Here is a 22,184-nt window from a genome sequence, read left to right as displayed (position 1 = left end):
TTAGACTATCTAGACAAGTAAAAGCCTAATTTATTGCAAGCGCTCTCATTTTCAGCACCTTGGACAGCGGTTTTAGGCTACATGGGAGTCCTTGTCTGCAGTCGCCGACTTGCTCTCAATTTGACAGCAGCGCGTCCGTGTAAAACGTATAGGCTGGCTACTCAACTAATATTTTTCATTATACACTGGGCTTTATTAAATGGAGCTAATCATGTAGTAAATGAAACCCACAACAACTTGTGCTTAGCCTACAACTTCACCCAAATACAATAACACACTGACGTTTCCTTAGTTGCAAATCAATTTCCTCGAGGACTAAACAACATAGCTCAAGTCAGAAACAACAAGTGATTTTCCCCCGCAGGTTATCAACCTCGGGGTATAATTGGGATTAGCTAAGTACACGTCATCCCTCTCAGACAACACACTGTGCGCCGAATAATATTTTTAGACTGGATTTAGAGAAAGAGGAGCCGGTCAAGTGTTTTCTCAGAGGAAGCACCTTTGTGTCTTAGCAAGTAGAGAGCGCGCAGCTCCGTGTATGTCTCGGCAGCTGGAACGTTCGGACAACAAAATGTCAGCCAATAATGCTTTTCAAGTGGCTAACATTCCATGGAGGAACAACAATTTTACCATGTCGAATAAAGACCCACCTTTCTCGGATCAAGGGGAGACCATTATAGGAGTATACCTGCTGGTGCTAGGTGGGAGAACTTGCTTATGTAGTTGTTGGAACGTAATTCCGTTTTTTTAAATGTAGCTTTGCTTTTATGATGCAAATACTTTATTTAGTTTTGCTTTCATGGCAAAAAAAATCTGGGAAAATGTCACTAATGGCTAGTTTACCACTTCATAATAGTTATTTTATTACCTAAACGTTAGGGTAAGACGAATGACAGTAGTTTTTACTAATTTACAAAAAAAAAATCATCCAGAGAGTAGTCTACATTTATCTTGTTCTTTATTTACTCTACCACAATTTGGCATCGCAATAAACAACAATTGGATGAAGAGTTCGATTGCACTGCAGAATACAAATCACCAAAACCAGAAACCTTCGTTAATGCAGTTGTTATACTACTGTTACTGTCAGTGTGGTGTATGGGCAACGGTTAGTGGGTTTGGTGCTATAAGTAGCCCAGGACAAAGAGGGGTGAATCCTGCAGCCATTCAGATCCTGTCTAAGCCGTGGAAATCGTCAATCAAGAAAGAATGGCAGCCAGCCAATCTGACGTTCTTTAAGAGAGGGCAGAAAGACGTGTAATTACCTGTTAATTGGGGCAAATGTATTTGCATTTATTTAAATTGATCCTGACTTTTGAAATCAATAGGGTGACTGTCATTTTATTTACAGGATAGGTAGGCTACCTATCATGTAAATACCTACTATTAGCTCTAAAGGACATTTCATGAAGGAAGATTTATGCTAATTTTAGTATTTGAATATGCAGTGTTTGAAGAGAAGGTCAGTAGGTTAAAATCACAGATGAGGCACTTTGTCACCTCAATGTTTCATGCTGCTTTATGAGCTGCATTTTGTGTGGTGTGACTACAATTCCATTACATTTCACAAAACTGATAAGGCCTTTGCTCATAGGTATGAGTTTCCCTCTATGTAGTGTTTTTAGCTATATAAAGCCAATCAGTTAGTATGTCAATGTTTTCTTTCCTCGTCAGGTTGGCTGTCGTGGTTTGGCAACAGTATTGTGATCTTCGTCCTGTACAAGCAGCGTGCGTCGCTGCAGCCCACGGACTATCTGACCTTTAACCTGGCCATCTCCGACGCCGGTATTTCCATCTTCGGCTACTCCCGAGGGATCCTGGAGATCTTCAATGTGTTCCGGGACAACGGATACCTGGTTACCTCGATCTGGACATGTCAGGTAGGCAATGAGGGTATCTGGTTGGAGGGGGAAAAGTTGTTTTGAGAAGTGAGATGCTTCACATTTGTATTGGATGTGAATGGTAATGTGTTGCATGTGCCTACTGCAGGATCTGATACCATACTCACTCACTGCAATACTCACAAGACACAGACATGACCGCCATCCCGTAAAACATGGCATGATTGGACAGGACTTTAGTCGTTCAGGTCTCCTGGAAGGTGATGTCACTGTGAGATGCTGACTTCGCCATCCTCTACACAAATGTCAAATACACAAACAAGACAACTTACCTTTACGATTGCCGAATTGCAAAAACACTGCTCTATGGCTTAGTTTCTATTGCCAGTTCTTTATCATTTCCTGGTAATTGCCTAGTTAAGAATATCAATGGTCCACACCGAATGGAGACTAAGTAAACATAACACAATGGATAAAGCATAGAAATGTGTTGCAACAGATCATTATATTCACTACACTACAATGGTTCTTTGGGGGGGATGGTCCTTTCTATTATTAGCTTGGTTACGAATAGAATATTAACAATGGGTGCTTCGGACAGTTGATCATTAATTCAATAAAAAGTAGCGTGTTGGCACATTCATCACTTTAAGTGATGACGATGAGTCACCTGGAAGAAGCGAGAGGTTTGGTTTTACAAGGTGTCACAAAGGCATTATATTGCTAACTACAGCACAGGAGAAAAGGTCTGTAGGCTTTACCTGAAGTAATATAATTTTAACACTATCTTAGGGGGGAATAAGAATGCTTTTGCCACACCAACAGCCAAACATAGATGGATGGTTAAGGTTTGGTACATGCTTATAGCATTTGATTAAAGAGGAAGCGTGATTTGCACAAGGGCTAATATCATTAAGGTGTCCTGTAATGTCTGGTTCCTTGCGTACACGTGATTGACGAGCAATATCCATTACCTTGTTTTATTGGGGCCTCTTGAAAATATACATTTTGGTTCAAGCCTATCAATCAATTTACCACATGGGTTTTTGTTTTAGTGCACAATGTGAGAAAATGCCCCCTTAAAAAAAACCCGAATGCAATGAAAAACGAATGCAATGTTCTATTTGTATCAAACGTGTTAACACAACAACAGTGTGTGTGTGTGTGTGTGTGTGTGTTTTAATGTTGATTACAGTTATTTCCCCAAGCAGGTGTTGCTGCTTGTTTGGGACAAACCGTAGTTGAATAATGTCCAACTAACACTGAACAATAATCTTTTCATTTACTATTGGCCAATGCTAAAAACAATAAGAAAACATCCAAATGAAAACGAACTGAGAGGAGACAGAAATTATTTTTAAAAGACTGAGATAAAAAAAAAATAATTAAGTAACAGGGCAGAAAGGACAGATGAGGAGAGTTTCTTCTGATAAAGAAAAGTGGTCCTGAGGTCAGCAGACATTGAAAGCTTGATTATAGAATGACTGGGTCAGAGTAAGGTGAGAGAAGTTGTCAAAAATGAGATTGCGGACTATAGGATAAGTGTACCTATTAAGCCCACCATAATCTAAGTTTAGACATTTCTAACATATACTTTCCCTAATTGTTGTAAGAAAAGTGGAGATAATATGAAAGATGAATCTCTCATTGTGAAATTGTATGACTTGATTTTCACCATTTGTTTATATAAGAGAAAAATATTTGATAAAATATGTGGAAAGTCCGGACTTGTTATGCTGGTGAATGAGGACCCAAAAGCGACGTAATAGAAACAGAGTCTTTATTCCAGTCTTAAACAAACAATGATTCTCCTGGATATTATCAAAGGTAAATCCAAAACAGGAAACTGAAATCCTCTCGTCAGAAGAGAGGAACGACTGGAGACGCGACCACAGACTGCAGGTCGCTTCAGGAAGGCACAGGCCGTAGCTGACATAGACACCTGCTCACACGCAGCATCTGAAGAAGGCAAAAACACGACAGGGCGGAACAAGGACACAGAACAGCAAACATCAAACAAGAATCCGACAAGGACAGAAGCGGAAGACAGAGGGAGAAATAGGGACTCTAATCAGAGGGTAAAATAGGGGACAGGTGTGAAAGAGTAAATGAGGTAGTTAGGAGAATGGGAAACAGCTGGGAGCAGGAACGGAACGATAGAGAGAGAGAGCGAGAGAGGGAGAGAGGGAGGGGGAGAGAGAGGGATAGAAAGAGGGAAAGAACCTAATAAGACCAGCAGAGGGAAGCACAGGGACAAGACATGATGATCAATGACAAAACATGACAGTACCCCCCCACTCACCGAGCGCCTCCTGGCGCACTCGAGGAGGAACCCTGGCGGCAACGGAGGAAATCATCAATCAACGAACGGTCCAGCACGTCCCGAGATGGAACCCAACTCCTCTCCTCAGGACCGTAACCCTCCCAATCCACTAAGTACTGGTGACCACGTCCCCGAGAACGCATGTCCATGATCTTCCGTACCTTGTAAATAGGTGCGCCCTCGACAAGGACGGGGGGGGGGGAGGGAAGACGAACGGGGGCGCGAAGAAAAGGCTTGACACAGGAGACATGGAAGACAGGGTGGACGCGACGAAGATGTCGCGGAAGAAGCAGTCGCACAGCGACAGGATTGACGACCTGAGAGACACGGAACGGACCAATGAACCGCGGAGTCAACTTGCGAGAAGCTGTCGTAAGGGGAAGGTTACGAGTGGAAAGCCACACTCTCTGACCGCGACAATACCTAGGGCTCTTAATCCTACGTTTGTTGGCGGCTCTCACAGTCTGCGCCCTGTAACGGCAAAGTGCAGACCTGACCCTCCTCCAGGTGCGCTCACAACGTTGGACAAAAGCCTGAGCGGAGGGAACGCTGGACTCGGCGAGCTGGGACGAGAACAGAGGAGGCTGGTACCCAAGACTACTCTGAAACGGAGATAGCCCGGTAGCAGACGAAGGAAGCGAGTTGTGAGCGTATTCTGCCCAGGGGAGCTGTTCTGCCCAAGACGCAGGGTTTCGAAAAGAAAGGCTGCGTAATATGCGACCAATCGACTGATTGGCCCTTTCTGCTTGACCGTTAGACTGGGGATGAAACCCGGAAGAGAGACTGACGGAAGCACCAATCAAACGACAGAACTCCCTCCAAAACTGTGACGTGAATTGCGGGCCTCTGTCTGAAACGGCGTCTAACGGGAGGCCATGAATTCTGAACACATTCTCAATGATGATTTGTGCCGTCTCCTTAGCGGAAGGAAGCTTAGCGAGGGGAATGAAATGTGCCGCCTTAGAGAACCTATCGACAACCGTAAGAATCACAGTCTTCCCCGCAGACGAAGGCAGACCGGTAATAAAGTCTAAGGCGATGTGAGACCATGGTCGAGAAGGAATGGGAAGCGGTCTGAGACGACCGGCAGGAGGAGAGTTACCTGACTTAGTCTGCGCGCAGTCCGAACAAGCAGCCACGAAACGGCGCGTGTCACGCTCCTGAGTAGGCCACCAAAACCGCTGGCGAATAGAAGCAAGCGTACCCCGAACGCCGGGGTGGCCAGCTAACTTGGCAGAGTGAGCCCACTGAAGAACAGCCAGACGAGTAGAGACAGGAACGAACAGAAGGTTACTAGGACAAGCGCGCGGCGACGCAGTGTGAGTGAGTGCTTGCTTTACCTGTCTCTCAATTCCCCAGACAGTCAACCCGACAACACGCCCCTCAGGGAGAATCCCCTCGGGGTCGGTAGAAGCCACAGAAGAACTAAAGAGACGGGATAAGGCATCAGGCTTGGTGTTCTTATTTCCCGGGCGATAAGAAATCACGAACTCGAAACGAGCGAAAAACAACGCCCAACGAGCTTGACGTGCATTAAGTCGTTTGGCAGAACGGATGTACTCAAGGTTCTTATGGTCAGTCCAAACGACAAAAGGGACGGTCGCCCCCTCCAACCACTGTCGCCATTCGCCTAGGGCTAAGCGGATGGCGAGCAGTTCGCGGTTACCCACATCATAGTTGCGTTCCGATGGCGATAGGCGATGAGAAAAATAAGCGCAAGGATGGACCTTATCGTCAGACTGGAAGCGCTGGGACAGAATGGCTCCCACGCCCACCTCTGAAGCGTCAACCTCGACAATAAATTGTTTAGTGACGTCAGGAGTAACAAGGATAGGAGCGGATGTAAAACGCTTCTTGAGGAGATCAAAAGCTCCCTGGGCGGAACCGGACCACTTAAAGCACGTCTTGACAGAAGTCAGAGCTGTGAGAGGAGCAGCCACTTGACCGAAATTACGAATGAAACGCCGATAGAAATTAGCGAAACCGAGAAAGCGCTGCAACTCGACACGTGACTTAGGAACGGGCCAATCGCTGACAGCCTGGACCTTAGCGGGATCCATCTGAATGCCTTCAGCGGAAATAACAGAACCGAGAAATGTGACAGAGGAGACATGAAAGGCGCACTTCTCAGCCTTCACGTAGAGACAATTCTCTAAAAGGCGCTGGAGTACACGTCGAACGTGCTGAACATGAATCTCGAGTGACGGTGAAAAAATCAGGATATCGTCAAGGTAAACGAAAACAAAGATGTTCAGCATGTCTCTCAGTACATCATTAACTAATGCCTGAAAGACAGCTGGAGCATTAGCGAGACCGAACGGCAGAACCCGGTATTCAAAATGCCCTAACGGAGTGTTAAACGCCGTTTTCCACTCGTCCCCCTCTCTGATGCGCACGAGATGGTAAGCGTTACGAAGGTCCAACTTAGTAAAGAACCTGGCTCCCTGCAGAATCTCGAAGGCTGACGACATAAGGGGAAGCGGATAACGATTCTTAACCGTTATGTCATTCAACCCTCGATAATCCACGCAGGGGCGCAGAGTACCGTCCTTCTTCTTAACAAAAAAAAACCCCGCTCCGGCGGGAGAGGAAGAAGGCACCACGGTACCGGCGTCGAGAGAAACAGACAGATAATCCTCGAGAGCCTTACGTTCGGGAGCCGACAGAGAGTATAGTCTACCCCGAGGAGGAGTGGTCCCCGGAAGGAGATCAATACAACAATCATACGACCGGTGAGGAGGAAGAGAGTTGGCTCTGGACCGACTGAAGACCGTGCGCAGATCATGATATTCCTCCGGCACTCCTGTCAAATCACCAGGTTCCTCCTGAGAAGAGGGGACAGAAGAAACAGGAGGGATAGCAGACATTAAACACTTCACATGACAAGAAACGTTCCAGGATAGGATAGAATTACTAGACCAATTAATAGAAGGATTATGACATACTAGCCAGGGATGACCCAAAACAACAGGTGTAAAAGGTGAACGAAAAATCAAAAAGGAAATGGTCTCACTGTGGTTACCAGATACTGTGAGGGTTAAAGGTAGTGTCTCACATCTGATACTGGGGAGAAGACTACCATCTAAGGCGAACATGGGCGTGGGCTTCCCTAACTGTCTGAGAGGAATGTCATGTTTCCGAGCCCATGCTTCGTCCATAAAACAACCCTCAGCCCCAGAGTCTATCAAGGCACTGCAGGAAGCAGCCGAACCGGTCCAGCGTAGATGGACCGACAAGGTAGTACAGGATCTTGATGGAGAGACCTGAGTAGTAGCGCTCACCAGTAGCCCTCCGCTTACTGATGAGCTCTGGCCTTTTACTGGACATGACATGACAAAATGTCCAGCAGAACCGCAATAGAGGCAAAGGCGGTTGGTGATTCTCCGTTCCCTCTCCTTAGTCGAGATGCGAATACCTCCCAGCTGCATGGGCTCAGTCTCTGAGCCGGTGGGAGGAGATGGTTGAGATGCGGAGAGGGGGAACACCGTTAACGCGAGCTCTCTTCCACGAGCTCGGTGACGAAGATCTACCCGTCGTTCTATGCGGATGGCGAGTGCAATCAAAGAGTCCACGCTGGAAGGAACCTCCCGGGAGAGAATCTCATCCTTAACCTCAGCGTGGAGTCCCTCCAGAAAACGAGCGAGCAACGCCGGCTCGTTCCAGTCACTGGAGGCAGCAAGAGTGCGAAACTCTATAGAGTAATCCGTTATGGATCGATCACCTTGACATAGGGAAGCCAGGGCCCTGGAAGCCTCCTTCCCAAAAACTGAACGATCAAAAACCCGTATCATCTCCTCTTTAAAGTTCTGATAATCGTTAGAACACTCAGCCCTTGCCTCCCAGATAGCTGTGCCCCACTCCCGAGCCCGACCAGTAAGGAGTGATATGACGTAAGCGATCCGAGCTCTCTCTCTTGAGTATGTGTTGGGCTGGAGAGAGAACACAATATCACACTGGGTGAGAAAGGAGCGACACTCAGTGGGTTGCCCAGAGTAACATGGTGGGTTATTAACCCTAGGTTCCGGAGACTCGGAAGACCAGGAAGTAGCTGGTGGCACGAGACGAAGACTCTGAAACTGTCCTGAGAGGTCGGAGACCTGAGCGGCCAGGGTCTCAACGGCATGACGAGCAGCAGACAATTCCTGCTCGTGTCTGCCGAGCATAGCTCCCTGGAACTCGACGGCAGTGTTGCGAGAATCCGTAGTCGCTGGGTCCATTCTTGGTCGGATTCTTCTGTTATGCTGGTGAATGAGGACCCAAAAGCGACGTAATAGAAACAGAGTCTTTATTCCAGTCTTAAACAAACAATGATTCTCCTGGATATTATCAAAGGTAAATCCAAAACAGGAAACTGAAATCCTCTCGTCAGAAGAGAGGAACGACTGGAGACGCGACCACAGACTGCAGGTCGCTTCAGGAAGGCACAGGCCGTAGCTGACATAGACACCTGCTCACACGCAGCATCTGAAGAAGGCAAAAACACGACAGGGCGGAACAAGGACACAGAACAGCAAACATCAAACAAGAATCCGACAAGGACAGAAGCGGAAGACAGAGGGAGAAATAGGGACTCTAATCAGAGGGTAAAATAGGGGACAGGTGTGAAAGAGTAAATGAGGTAGTTAGGAGAATGGGAAACAGCTGGGAGCAGGAACGGAACGATAGAGAGAGAGAGCGAGAGAGGGAGAGAGGGAGGGGGAGAGAGAGGGATAGAAAGAGGGAAAGAACCTAATAAGACCAGCAGAGGGAAGCACAGGGACAAGACATGATGATCAATGACAAAACATGACAGGACTGGGTTTAATGGGTATTAAATGTACCCTTTAAGCCCATGGGTGTTCCAAATAAGCCCACCTCTAAAATAATACATGTAAATATATTTCCTAATGCTGAAAACTTACAAACTGACATATTGTATGTAAATTTAAATTATAGTAATCTCCCCTAAAGTTATTAAAATCAACTGATCATTACTATTCAACATGGGTGTAACACTCATAAAAGTGGGTGTCCAATCGTATCCGCAGAGAACAATGTGTGCCCAGGCTTTTGTTCATGCCAACCGGTACACACCTGATTCGACTAATCAACTAATCATAGACTTCAACCAAGACTTGATAAGTTGAGTCAGTGATACTGCTTGGTTAGAACAAAAACATGCACCCTCGCCGGCCCTCTGTGGATAAGACGCCATGCACAAAGACCATAACACAAACAACTTTTAATGAATTATCTGAAAGCTGGTTCACATTTGCTGTAGTCTTATTCTTGTTCGTTAGTTCATCTTGTCTTCCTAAAGCCTGTGTGAAGACAGTTTAAAATTTCCCTCTCTACTGTTATATTACAAAGGTACATGTGGTGAGCCCAAATATAGAGAAACCTGGATGAACGATGGACAATATGACAATGCCCCTGGCTCTAACTGCATAAGCAGTCATCCAATAGTCATCTTCTTGTCCATCATTTGTTTCCATTTTTGTCCAATACTTCTAGGTCTTCCATCCTTGATATCCTTCAACCCCGATCTTATTCTTCTCTCTCTGCATCAATGACTATCTGTCCACTCCAAACGTCTTTGAGAGAGTACAGAGGCTTTTAATTGTTCTTAATTGTTTTTAATCTGGGTCAACGAAACCACGAATAGATGCATAAGATGCATAAATGTAGTTTGAGTATTTGAATGAAAATAAATCTGAAGAAAAAACACTTATGGTCAGGTTCATTGAATATTAGGGATATCAACACACAATTTCCATGTGTTTCAATGCAAACCAGGCTACTGGGCTTAATTGGAACAACAGTGATTTATGGTAAAAAAAAAAAAAAAGACAGAATAGCAAAGTTCAGTCATGAAATATTTGGAAACCAATGGTTTGGGGTATAAATATACACTATAGACTACAATAATATGTGACGTTAGTATTGATCATATTGAACAATATTATTTTATTTTAATTTACATTCTGTATAGAGCGAGTAATTTTGGTGCTACTGTGCCCTTCAAGCCCACCTGAGATAAATGTCAAATTTACAAAAAAGGCAACCATGTATAACAATGCAAGGTTTATTTAACAGTAAAATAAGACTAAATGCATTAAAAAAATGTGAACTGTGAGTGCTTAAGATCTATTATATTGTTGTGGTTCACCAAGTTGTGTTGCTACTGTATTGACTGACAATGGGAACGACTGGTTGCATGAAAAACCCATGTTTTCAATTGGCAAGAAATAGTCATTAATACCCATGTAGTATGCTATCATATATCTTCACATTAATATCTTAATTTTACATTAAGTGTGATCACTTATCTGAGAAGGTACAGAAAATGTAACACAAAAAGGTGCATCAGAGTCACCTCCACACCAAAGTTTTTTTGCAGTTTTGAAATTGACAACTAGTAGGAACTTACACATACATGTAGCTGTCTGTCACAACTTCCGCCGAAGTCGGCTCCTCTCCTTGTTCGGGCGGCGTTCGACGTCACCGGCTTTCTAGCCATCGCCGCTCCATTTTTCATATTTCCATTTGTTTTGTCTTGTTCCATACACACCTGGTTTTCATTCCCTAACCACACTGCATGTATTTAGTCCTCTGTTCCCCTCCATGTCTTTGTGTGAAATTGTATTTATGTTATGTGGGTATTGTTACACGCCATACTTTTTGTCTATGTTCCGTGTTTGGCCACATTTATGTACTTTTGTGGTTTCGTTGGACCGGAATAAAAAAGTGCGCCTGTTCACTATACTCTGCTCTCCTGCACCTGACTTCGCCTCTAGTACACACCCTTAACACGGTCAATAACTTAATAATAAAACATCTGATTGTCTTAGAATAAAAACTGGTATGGAAATAACAATCAGATGAATTGGTTGAAACATTAAAAACCAGGAAATGTATATATTTATTTTTTTATCCAAAATTGGAAGTGGGTTTAATGGGTACGTGAGCTTAATGGGTCTGCTTACCCTAATAAGGAGCAAGTAAAATTCATGATGGGACATGAACTCTGGCATGTAACTACTTTCCAACCAGACCTGGGTTCAAATAGATGTGTATTTGAGTATTTGGTATTTAAAATACACAGAAAAATGTATTTTAGTTTTTTTAAATACACAGCCCAAAACAAGTACATTTATTGAAGTATTTGAATTGTTATTTGTAAAAGCCAAATCTACCAAATTGTATTTGAGAGTATTTTCAAATACTTTCCAAGTGTATTTCCAAATACATAATAACTACTTGCCTTTTCAAATAAAATATATCTGAACACTTACTTCAAATGTATGTAAAAGGAATTTAGATATTTGAAATAGCATTTGAACCCAGGTTTGTTTCCAATTATGGAGAAACCCCATTTGCAGAAAATACTATGCTGCTCGAAGCATCCCACCAGGTGTTTTTTAAATTATGGTCCAAGGTTTTCCTCCAAATCCAAATCAAATCAAATTTATTTATATAGCCCTTCTTTCATCAGCTGATATCTCAAAGTGCTGTACAGAAACCCAGCCTAAAACCCCAAACAGCAAGCAATGTAGGTGTAGAAGCACGGTGGCTAGGAAAAACTCCCTAGAAAGGCCAAAACCTAGGAAGAAACCTAGAGAGGAACCAGGCTATGAGGGGTGGCCAGTCCTCTTCTGGCTGTGCCGGGTGGAGATTATAACAGAACATGGCCAAGATGTTCAAATGTTCATAAATGACCAGCAGGGTCAAATAATAATAATCACAGTAGTTGTCGAGGGTGCAACAAGTCAGCACCTCAGGAGTAAATGTCAGCTGGCTTTCATAGCCGATCATTCAGAGTATCTCTACCGCTCCTGCTGTCTCTAGAGAGTTGAAAACAGTAGGTCTGGGACAGGTAGCACGTCCAGTGAACAGGTCAGGGTTCCATAGCCGCAGGCAGAACAGTTGAAACTGGAGCAGCAGCACGGCCAGGTGGACTGGGGACAGCAAGGAGTCATCATGCCAGGTAGTCCTGAGGCATGGTCTTAGGGCTCAGGTCCTCCGAGAGAGAGAAAGAAAGAGAGAAAGAGAGAATTAGAGAGAGCATACTTAAATTCACACAAGACACCGGATAAGACAGGAGAAGTACTCCAGATATAACAGACTGACCCTAGCCCCCCGACACATAAACTACTGCAGCATAAATACTGGAGGCTGAGACAGGAGGGGTCAGGAGACACTGTGGCCCCATCAGATGATACCCCTGGACAGGGCCAAACAGGCAGGATATAACCCCACCCACTTTGCCAAAGCACAGCCCCCACACCACTAGAGGGATACCTTCAACCACCAACTTACCATCCTGAGACAAGGCCGAGTATAGCCCACAAAGATCTTCGCCACGGCACAACCCAAGGGGGGCGCCAACCCAGAAAGGAAGATCACGTCAGTGACTCAACCCACTCAAGTGACGCACCCCTCCTAGGGACGGCATGGAAGAGCACCAGTAAGCCAGTGACTCAGCCCCTGTAATAGGGTTAGAGGCAGAGAATCCCAGTGGAGAGAGGGGAACCGGCCAGGCAGAGACAGCAAGGGCGGTTCGTTGCTCCAGAGCCTTTCCGTTCACCTTCACACTCCTGGGCCAGACTACACTCAATCATATGACCTACGGAACAGATGAGTCTTCAGTAAAGACTTAACCTCTCTGGGATCGTTCGGGACGCTAGCGTCCCACCTCTCCAACAGCCAGTGAAATTGCAGGGCGCCAAATTCAAAACAACAGAAATGTCAATTAAAATTCCTCAACCATACAAATATTTTACACCATTTTAAAGATCCACTTCTCGTTAATCCAACCACAGTGTCCGATTTCAAAAATACTTTTCGGGGAAAGCAGAACACATCTGTCACGGCCGTTAAAAGAAGAGCGTATATTTTCCTTTTATTAATAAAAATGACGCCGGACAAAACAATAAACACTACAAAAACAAACCGTGAAGCTAAAGGCTATGTGCCCTAAACAAAGTCAACTTCCCACAAAGACAGGTGGGAAAAAGGGGTACCTAAGTATGGTTCCCAATCAGAGACAACGATAGACAGCTGTCCCTGATTGAGAACCATACCCGGTCAAAACATAGAAATAGAAAATCATAGAAACACAAAACATAGAATGCCCACCCCAAATCACACCCTGACCAAACCAAAATAGAGATATAAAAAGGATCTCTAAGGTCAGGGCGTGACAGTACCCCCCCCCCCCCCCAAAGGTGCGGACTCCGGCCGCAAAACCTAAACCTATAGGGGAGGGTCTGGGTGGGCATCTATCCGCGGTGGCGGCTCAGGTGCGGGACGCAGACCCCGCTCCACCACTGGCTCACCCCACTTTGGTCGCACCTCTGGTGCGGGGACCCTCGTCGCCGACTCCGGACTGGGCACCCTCGTAGCGGGCCCCGGACTGAGCACCCTCGTTGCGGGCCCCGGACTGGGCACCCTCGTTGCAGGCCCCGGACTGGGCACCCTTGTTGCGGGCCCCGGACTGGAGACCGTCGCTGGAGGCTCCGGACTGGAGACCGTCGCTGGCGGCTCCGGACTGGAGACCGTCGCTGGAGGCCTGGTCCGTGGAGGAGGCACAGGATGAACCAGGCTGTGGGGGAGCACTAGAGATCTGGTGCGTAGCCTTGGCACCACTCTTCCAGGCTGAATGCCCACTCTAGCCCGGCACCTCCAGAGCGCAGGCACAGGTCGAACCGGGCTTTGGGGGAGCACTGGAGCTCTGGTGCTTAGCACTTGCACCGCTCCTCTTGTCTGCATGCCCACTTTAGCCCGGCACGTACGGGGAGCTGGAACAGACCGCACTGGGTTCTCCTGGCGAACTGGGGAAACCGTGCGTAGAGCCGGCACAGGACTCACCGGGCTGTGGAGGCGCACTGGAGGTCTGAAGCGCCAAGCTGGCACAAGACGTGCAGGGCTGGGGAGGTGCACAGGAGGCCTGGTGCGTGGGGCTGGCACAGTCTTCACCAGACAGGCTTCTAGCGAGGGCAATTTTGGGGCTTCACCATGTTTCATCGAAATGTACAGCTGTGTGTCATCCGCATAGCAGTGAAAGTTAACATTATGTTTTCGAATGACATCACCAAGACGTAAAATATATAGTGAAAACAATAGTGGTCCTAAAGCGGTACCTTGAGGAACACCGAAATTTACAGTTGATTTGTCAGAGGACAAACCATTCACAGAGACAAACTGATATCTTTCCCGACAGATAAGTTCTAAACCAGGCCAGAACTTGTCCATGTAGACCAATTTGGGTTTCCAATCTCTCCAAAAGAATGTGGTGATCGATGGTATCAAAAGCAGCACTAAGGTCTAGGAGCATGAGGACAGATGCAGAGCCTCGGTCTGACGCCATTAAAAGGTAATTTACCACCTTCACAAGTGCAGTCTCAGTGCTATGATGGGGTCTAAAACCAGACTGAAGCATTTCGTATACATTGTTTGTCTTCAGGAAGGCAGTGAGTTGCTGCGCAACAGCTTTTTCTAAAATGTTTGAGAGGAATGGAAGACTCGATATAGGCCGATAGTTTTTTTATATTTTCTGGGTCAAGGTTTGGCTTTTTCAAGAGAGGCTTTATTACTGCCACTTTTAGTGAGTTTTGTACACATCCGGTGGATAGAGAGCCATTTATTATGTTCAACATAGGAGGGCCGAGCACAGGAAGCAGCTCTTTCAGTAGTTTAGTTGGAATAGGGTCCAGTATGCAGCTTGAAGGTTTAGAGGCCATGATATTTTTCATCATTGTGTCAAGAGATATAGTACTAAAACACTTCAGTGTCTCTCTTGATCCTAGGTCCTGGCAGAGTTGTGCAGACCCAGGACAACTGAGCTTTGGAGGAATACGCAGATTTAAAGAGGAGTCCGTAATTTGCTTTCTTTCTAATGATCATGATCTTTTCCTCAAAAATCATGAATTTATTACTGCTGAAGTGAAAGCCATCCTCTCTTGGGGAATGCTGCTTTTTAGTTAGCTTTGCGACAGTATTAAAAATAAATTTCAGATTGTTCTTATTTTCCTCAATTAAGTTGGAAAAATAGGATGATCGAGCAGCAGTGAGGACTCTTCGATACTGCGCGGTGCTGTCTTTCCAAGCTAGTCGGAAGACTTCCAGTTTGGTGTGGCGCCATTTCCGTTCCAATTTTCTGGAAGCTTACTTCAGAGCTCGGGTATTTTCTGTATACCAGGGAGCTAGTTTCTTATGACAAATATTTTTAGTTTTTAGGGGTGCAACTGCATCTAGGGTATTGCGCAAGGTTAAATTGAGTTCCTCAGTTAGGTGGTTAACTGATTTTTGTCCTCTGACGTCCTTGGGTAGGCAGAGGGAGTCTGGAAGTGCATCAAGGAATCTTTGGGCTGTCTGAGAATTTATAGCACGACTTTTGATGCTCCTTGGTTGGGGTCTGAGCAGATTATTTGTTGCGATTGCAAACGTAATAAAATGGTGGTCCGATAGTCCAGGATTATGAGGAAAAACATTAAGATCCACAACATTTATTCCATGGGACAAAACTAGGTCCAGATTATGACTGTGACAGTGAGTAGGTCCAGAGACATGTTGGACAAAACCCACTGAGTCGATGATGGCTCCGAAAGCCTTTTGAAGTGGGTCTGTGGACTTTTCCATGTGAATATTAAAATCAACAAAATTAGAATATTATCTGCTATGACTACAAGGTCCGATAGGAATTCAGGGAACTCAGTGAGGAACGCTGTATATGGCCCAGGAGGCCTGTAAACAGTAGCTATAAAAAGTGATTGAGTAGGCTGCATAGATTTCATGACTAGAAGATCAAAAGACGAAAACGTAAATTTTTGTGTAAATTGAAATTTGCTGTCGTAAATGTTAGCAACACCTCCGCCTTTGCGGGATGCACGGGGGATATGGTCACTAGTGTAACCAAGAGGTGAGGCCTCATTTAACACAGTAAATTCATCAGGCTTAAGCCATGTTTCAATCAGGCCAATCACATCAAGATTATGATCAGTGATAAGTTAATTGACTAAAACTGCCTTTGAAGTGAGTGATCTAACATTAAGTAGCCCTATTTTGAGATGTGAGGTATCACGATCTCTTTCAATAATGGCAGGAATGGAGGAGGTCTTTATTCTAGTGAGATTGCTAAGGCGAACACCGTCATGTTTAGTTTTGCCCAACCTAGGTCGAGGCACAGACACGGCTCAATGGGGATAGCTGACTACACTGACTGTGCTAGTGGCAGACTCCACTAAGCTGGCAGGCTGACTAATAGCCTGCTGCCTGGCCTGCACCCTATTTCATTGTAGAGCTAGAGGAGTTAGAGCCCTGTCTATGTTGGTAGATAAAATGAGAGAACCCCTCCAGCTAGGATGGAGTCCGTCACTCCTCAGCAGGCCAGGCTTGGTCCTGTTTGTGGGTGAGTCCCAGAAAGAGGGCCAATTATCTATTGGGAATAGACATATGCATATGCACTCCAATAGAGATATGTATTGTCCTCCAAAGTGTATCTGACCATGAGGCAAAAGTGAATGGGGCTTGGATGTAAATATATTAGATTAAGTAATCTGATCAGTCAAAGTACATTGGCTCCTGTCTCTACTAGGAAGATAAATTGAAGTTAATTTGGTAGAAGCTGTCGATCTTGATCAGACATACTCACCACTGCTGACCATAGCTGTGCTGGACTGATCTTTAACTCCATTCAATGTAGCTAGATCAGCTCTTCTGTGTTCTGGCAATATACGTGTTCATCCTGGTGAACTGAAAACTGAACAACCAGGAGAAGGATTTGGCAAAGTAGAGAGGAGCCCTATTCACACAAAATCAGTAATTGGTTAATGATGGATTTGTTAAGTACGTGAACCCAAACAAGTATTCAGCAGCAGGATACTTGTTTCAACTTGATCTTCTGAGTGATTGGAGTCCTTCAACTTCTGCAAGAACAGTGGATGTCGTTTTTTTTCTACTGTATTTGTTTTGAGATTCTCTTCCCTACACCCCCTCTAAGCATCACTAACAGCATTGGTGGTCTTTCCCAGGTGGACGGCTTCTTCACCTTGGTCTTCGGCCTCAGCAGCATCAATACTTTGACTGTCATCAGTGTCACAAGATACATCAAGGGATGCCATCCGAGTAAAGGTAAGACACTGTGACATGACCTTAACCTTTAATCTTCATCTCAATGATTCCAATAAAGTTGGAAGACAAATGCCCCCTGTAGGCTAGATGTTCTGGTCAGATACAATGTTCTTGTGGGAGCCTTTCTTTTAACTTTCAACTCTTTTCCCTTACCTAGCTCACTGCATAACCAACACAACCATAGGCGTGTGCCTAATATTCATCTGGTTGGGGGCTGTGTTCTGGTCGGGAGCGCCCCTTCTGGGCTGGGGGAGTTACACAGGTGAGATAAACATGGCTAGTAATCATGTGACATACTATTTGATACAGGGGCACTTACTTGTGTTAGGTTCTTGTAACATTCTGGTTGGGGCAACATTTTCAAGATTTGTATGTGCACAATGACGCCAAAAAAATAATAGCACTAAAGCAAGTTGCTATCTAAAACATTAGCAGAAGACAATCTTTAAACGAGAACTGACCACATTTTGACATATGTGGACCTTTTTTCACACTTACCCTGACTTTTCGAAGTGCCAAAATAGAGGAAATTCTTACATTTTAAGCTATCTTCACCTGAACAAATATTTTTAAAATGCCAACATACAAACACATGAAGGTTAAAAAAATGGTGTATCTCAAACTCCTCCTTCTTTTAGATCGTGGTTACGGAACGTGTGAAATCAACTGGGCCAAAGCCAACTACTCCACCATCTACAAGTCCTACATCATCTCCATCCTCATCTTCTGCTTCTTCGTCCCCGTGCTGGTCATGCTCTTCACCTACGTGTCCATCATCAACACAGTGAAGAGAGGCAACGCCATTGCCGCCGAGGGAGACCTGACGGACAGGCAGAGGAAGATTGAAAGGGACGTCACCATTGTGAGTAGGATTCAAATCAAATCAACGTTTATTGGCCATGTACAAAGATTTGCAGGGGTTATCAGCAGGTGGAGTGAAATGCTTATGTTACTAGCTCCAAGCGTGCAGTAGAATGTCTCACAAATGGCCTCCCGAGTGGCGCAGTGGTCTAAGGCTGTGCCACTAGAGATCCTGGTTCGAGTCCAGGCTCTGTCGCAGCCGGCCGCGACTGTGAGACCCATGGGGCGGCGTACAATTGGCCCAGCGTCGTCTGGGTTAAGGGAGGGTTTGGCCGGCAGGGATGTTCTTGTCCCATCATGCACTAGCGACTCCTGTGGAGGGCTGGGCGCTGACACGGTGGCCAAGTATACAGTGTTCCTCCGACACATTGGTGCGGCTGGCTTCTGGGTTAAGCGGTAATTGTGTCAAGAAGCAGTGCAGCTTGGCTGGGTTGTGTTTCGGAGGACGCATGGCTCTCGACCGTCGCCTCTCCCGAGTCCGTACGGAAGTTGCAGCGATGGGACAAGATGGGATACCACGAAATTGGGGAGAAAAAATATGTAAAGATAAATATTTTAACAATAAATTAAAAAGAATGTCTCACAAATACAATACAAAAATCTAAACAAGAAGACATGGAGACGTGGAGGAGGCCGTAGGAGGGCAACAACCCAGCAGCAGGACCGCTACCTCCGCCTTTGTGCAAGGAGGTGCACTGCCAGAGCCCTGCAAAATGACCTCCAGCAGGCCACAAATGTGCATGTGTCAGCATATGGTCTCACAAGGGGTCTGAGGATCTCATCTCGGTACCTAATGGCAGTCAGGCTACCTCTGGCGAGCACAGGCAGGGCTGTGCGGCCCCACAAAGAAATGCCACCCCACACCATGACTGACCCACCGCCAAACCGGTCATGCTGGAGGATGTTGCAGGCAGACGTTCTCCACGGCGTCTCCAGACTCTATCACGTCTGTCACATGTGCTCATGTGCTCAGTGTGAACCTGCTTTCTTGTGTGAAGAGCACAGGGCACCAGTGGCGAATTTGCCAATCTTGGTGTTCTCTGGCAAATGCCAAACGTCCTGCACGGTGTTGGGCTGTAAGCACAACCCCCACCTGTGGACGTTGGGCCCTCATACCACCCTCATGGAGTCTGTTTCTGACCGTTTGAGCAGACACATGCACATTTGTGGCCTGCTGGAGGTCATTTTACAGGGCTCTGGCAGTGCACCTCCTTGCACAAAGGCGGAGGTAGCGGTCCTGCTGCTGGGTTGTTGCCCTCCTACGGCCTCCTCCACGTCTCCTGATGTACTGGCCTGTCTCCTGGTAGCGCCTCCATGCTCTGGACTCTCCGCTGACAGACACAGCAAACCTTTTTGCCACAGCTCGCATTGATGTGCCATCCTGGATGAACTGCACTACCTGAGCCACTTGTGTGGGTTGTAGACTCCGTCTCATGCTACCACTAGAGTGAAAGCACCGCCAGCATTCAAAAGTGACCAAAACATCAGCCAGGAAGCATAGGAACTGAGAAGTGGTCTGTGGTCACCACCTGCAGAACCATTCCTTTATTGGGGGTGTCTTGCTAACTGCCTAAATTTCCACCTTTTGTCTATTCCATTTGCACAACAGCATGTGAAATTTATTGTCAATCAGTGTTGCTTCCTAAGTGGACAGTTTGATTTCACAGAAGTGTGATTGACTTGGAGTTACATTGTGTTGTTTAAGTGTTCCCTTTATTTTTTTGAGCAGTGTATATTAGAGTGAGCATGTGTCAAGAGTCCAAAAAATTGCAGATGTACAAACAATAGGAATGTTCCGTTAAACGATGGGTTATGATTTAATGGTCATCCTAACTTTTGTTTTTTCCCAGGTATCCATTGTCATTTGCACAGCATTCATCCTGGCGTGGTCGCCGTACGCTGTGGTCTCCATGTGGTCGGCCTGTGGCTTCCACGTACCCAGTCTCACCAGCATCTTCACCCGCCTCTTTGCCAAGTCGGCCAGCTTCTACAACCCGCTCATCTACTTCGGCCTCAGCTCCAAGTTCCGCAAGGACGTCGCCATCTTGCTGCCCTGCACCGGCGATGGCAAGGACACGGTCAAGCTCAAGCGTTTTAAACCGAAAGGCGATGCTCACCAGGGTTCTGGAAGAGGCAATGGGCTCTTAGCACCTCCTCATCACCAGAAGGAGATGAAGTATGCCCCTGGAAATCCGTATCCGCTCACGGCGATTAAGGCGGCCTCAAGCCCAGATTCGGGAGTGGGGAGCCCCCCCTGTACTCCTCCTCCTCCCGCCAACAAGGAGATGTACTTTATCGAAGTGCCCCATCTGTCTGATGGGCCAGAGTGGGAATGCGACAGACTCTAAGAACAATACCTTTGTTTTTGTGTTACCTTTTATTTAAAAACACATGGGAATTTACTTACACAAATCAAATTGCCTTTGATTCGTGTAAGTATGTGTACCTGTTGATGCAATTTGTTATTTTCTTAATTAATTGTGTTCATACTTGTGATTAAAACTCTCTATTCAAAGGGAACAAGTTGAAAGATGTTTGCAATATCAATACTCATTCTGTCACTCTTAAAATAAATTCCTGTCCAACATAATAATTCAACCCCATGAGCAAACATAGGAGAAGACACAACAGAAATGTAAGTGTATCTCTTATGAAAGTGCTCTGAGATGCTCAGCTCACACATAGGCGACATAACAGTTCTAATGATAACTTTACTTGAGGCAGGCACGGCTTCATGGGCTGACTTTTTTTCGTCCAGTGAAAAAATTATCCATCTGTTCCCCCTCATTCCATGGAACTCCACACAAATCAACTTTACCTCAGATAGGACATGTACCATAAGAAACAGTTGAAGTGAATTAAAGTGCGTTAACCTCTAATTCCTCCCAAACCCGGATCCGGGAGCACCCCCATCAGTAAAAAAGCTGACTAGCATAGCGTCACAAGTAAATACTAGCATCTAAATATCATTAAATCACAAGTCCAAGACACCAGATGAAAGATACACATCTTGTGAATCCAGCCATCATTTCTGATTTTTTAAATGTTTTACAGGGAAGACACAATATGTAAATCTATTAGCTAACCACGTTAGCAAAAGACACCACTTTTTTTACTCCACCAGTTTTTTACTCCATCAGTAGCTATCACAAATTCGACCAAATAAAGATATAAATAGCCACTAACCAAGAAACAACTTCATCAGATGACAGTCTGATAACATATTTATTGTATAGCATATGTTTTGTTAGAAAAATGTGCATATTTCAGGTATAAATCATAGTTTACCATTGCAGCCACCATCACAACTCTCACCAAAGCGACTAGAATAACTACAGAGAGCAACGTGTATTACCTAATTACTCATCATAAAACATTTCTTAAAAATACACAGCGTACAGCAAATGAAAGACACAGATCTTGTGAATCCAGACAATATTTCAGATTTTCTAAGTGTTTTACAGCGAAAACACAATATAGCGTTATATTAGCTTACCACAATAGCAAACATCACAACAGCATTGATTCAAGCCAAAAATAGCGATAACGTATAAACCACCAAAATATATTAATTTTTTCACTAACCTTCTCAGAATTCTTCAGATGACAGTCCTATAACATCATATTACACAATGCATATAGAGTTTGTTCGAAAATGTGCATATTTAGCGGCACAAATCGTGGTTATACAATGTGATTAGTGGCCAAAACTTCAAGCAATCTGTCCGGCGCCATCTTGGAGAGGCACCTATTCTAATCGAAAACTATTCATAAACTTGACTAAAAAATACAAGTTGGACAGCAAATGAAAGACAAATTAGTTCTTAATGCAATCGCTGTGTTAGATTTTAAAAATTAACGTTACTGCGCAATACAGCGTGCGCTAAAGCGAGACCGCACCATAATTCATGGCGGAATTATTATTTGACATTTGTCAACATAAGTACGAATTAACAGCATAAAGACTGCTTACTATTAGCTGAGCTTCCATCAGAATCTTGAGCAAGGTGTCCTTTCTCCAGAACAATCGTCTTTTGGTTGAAAGA

The 22,184-nt window shown here is 45.2% G+C and overlaps 1 protein-coding gene across 1 annotated transcript; it reads left to right on the top strand.

Moving 5' to 3' along the window:
• Positions 1–574: 574 nt before the first annotated feature.
• Positions 575–20,486, top strand: LOC120032542 (opsin-5-like). Its single transcript, XM_038978684.1, has 6 exons — positions 575–704; positions 1,678–1,883; positions 17,178–17,277; positions 17,435–17,539; positions 17,916–18,139; positions 19,989–20,486. Exons 1-6 carry the CDS (start codon positions 575–577, stop codon positions 20,484–20,486), a joined length of 1,263 nt encoding a protein of 420 aa, XP_038834612.1.
• The last annotated feature ends 1,698 nt before the right edge of the window (positions 20,487–22,184 follow it).

The sequence above is a fragment of the Salvelinus namaycush genome, chromosome 39 (assembly GCF_016432855.1).
Source record: "Salvelinus namaycush isolate Seneca chromosome 39, SaNama_1.0, whole genome shotgun sequence".
NCBI lineage: Eukaryota > Metazoa > Chordata > Actinopteri > Salmoniformes > Salmonidae > Salvelinus > Salvelinus namaycush.
Note: the sequence above shows the minus strand (reverse complement) of the source record. Positions and strands in the feature narration are given on the sequence as shown.

What these genes read in the sequence shown, in the direction of transcription:
- LOC120032542 (XM_038978684.1), top strand. Translation starts at nt 575, where the DNA reads ATGTCAGCCAATAATGCTTTTCAAGTGGCTAACATTCCATGGAGGAAC. An exon ending in GGGCTGGGGGAGTTACACAG is followed by an intron (nt 17,540 to 17,915) that starts GTGAGATAAACA and finishes TCCTTCTTTTAG; the next exon opens with ATCGTGGTTACGGAACGTGT. An exon ending in TTGAAAGGGACGTCACCATT is followed by an intron (nt 18,140 to 19,988) that starts GTGAGTAGGATT and finishes GTTTTTTCCCAG; the next exon opens with GTATCCATTGTCATTTGCAC.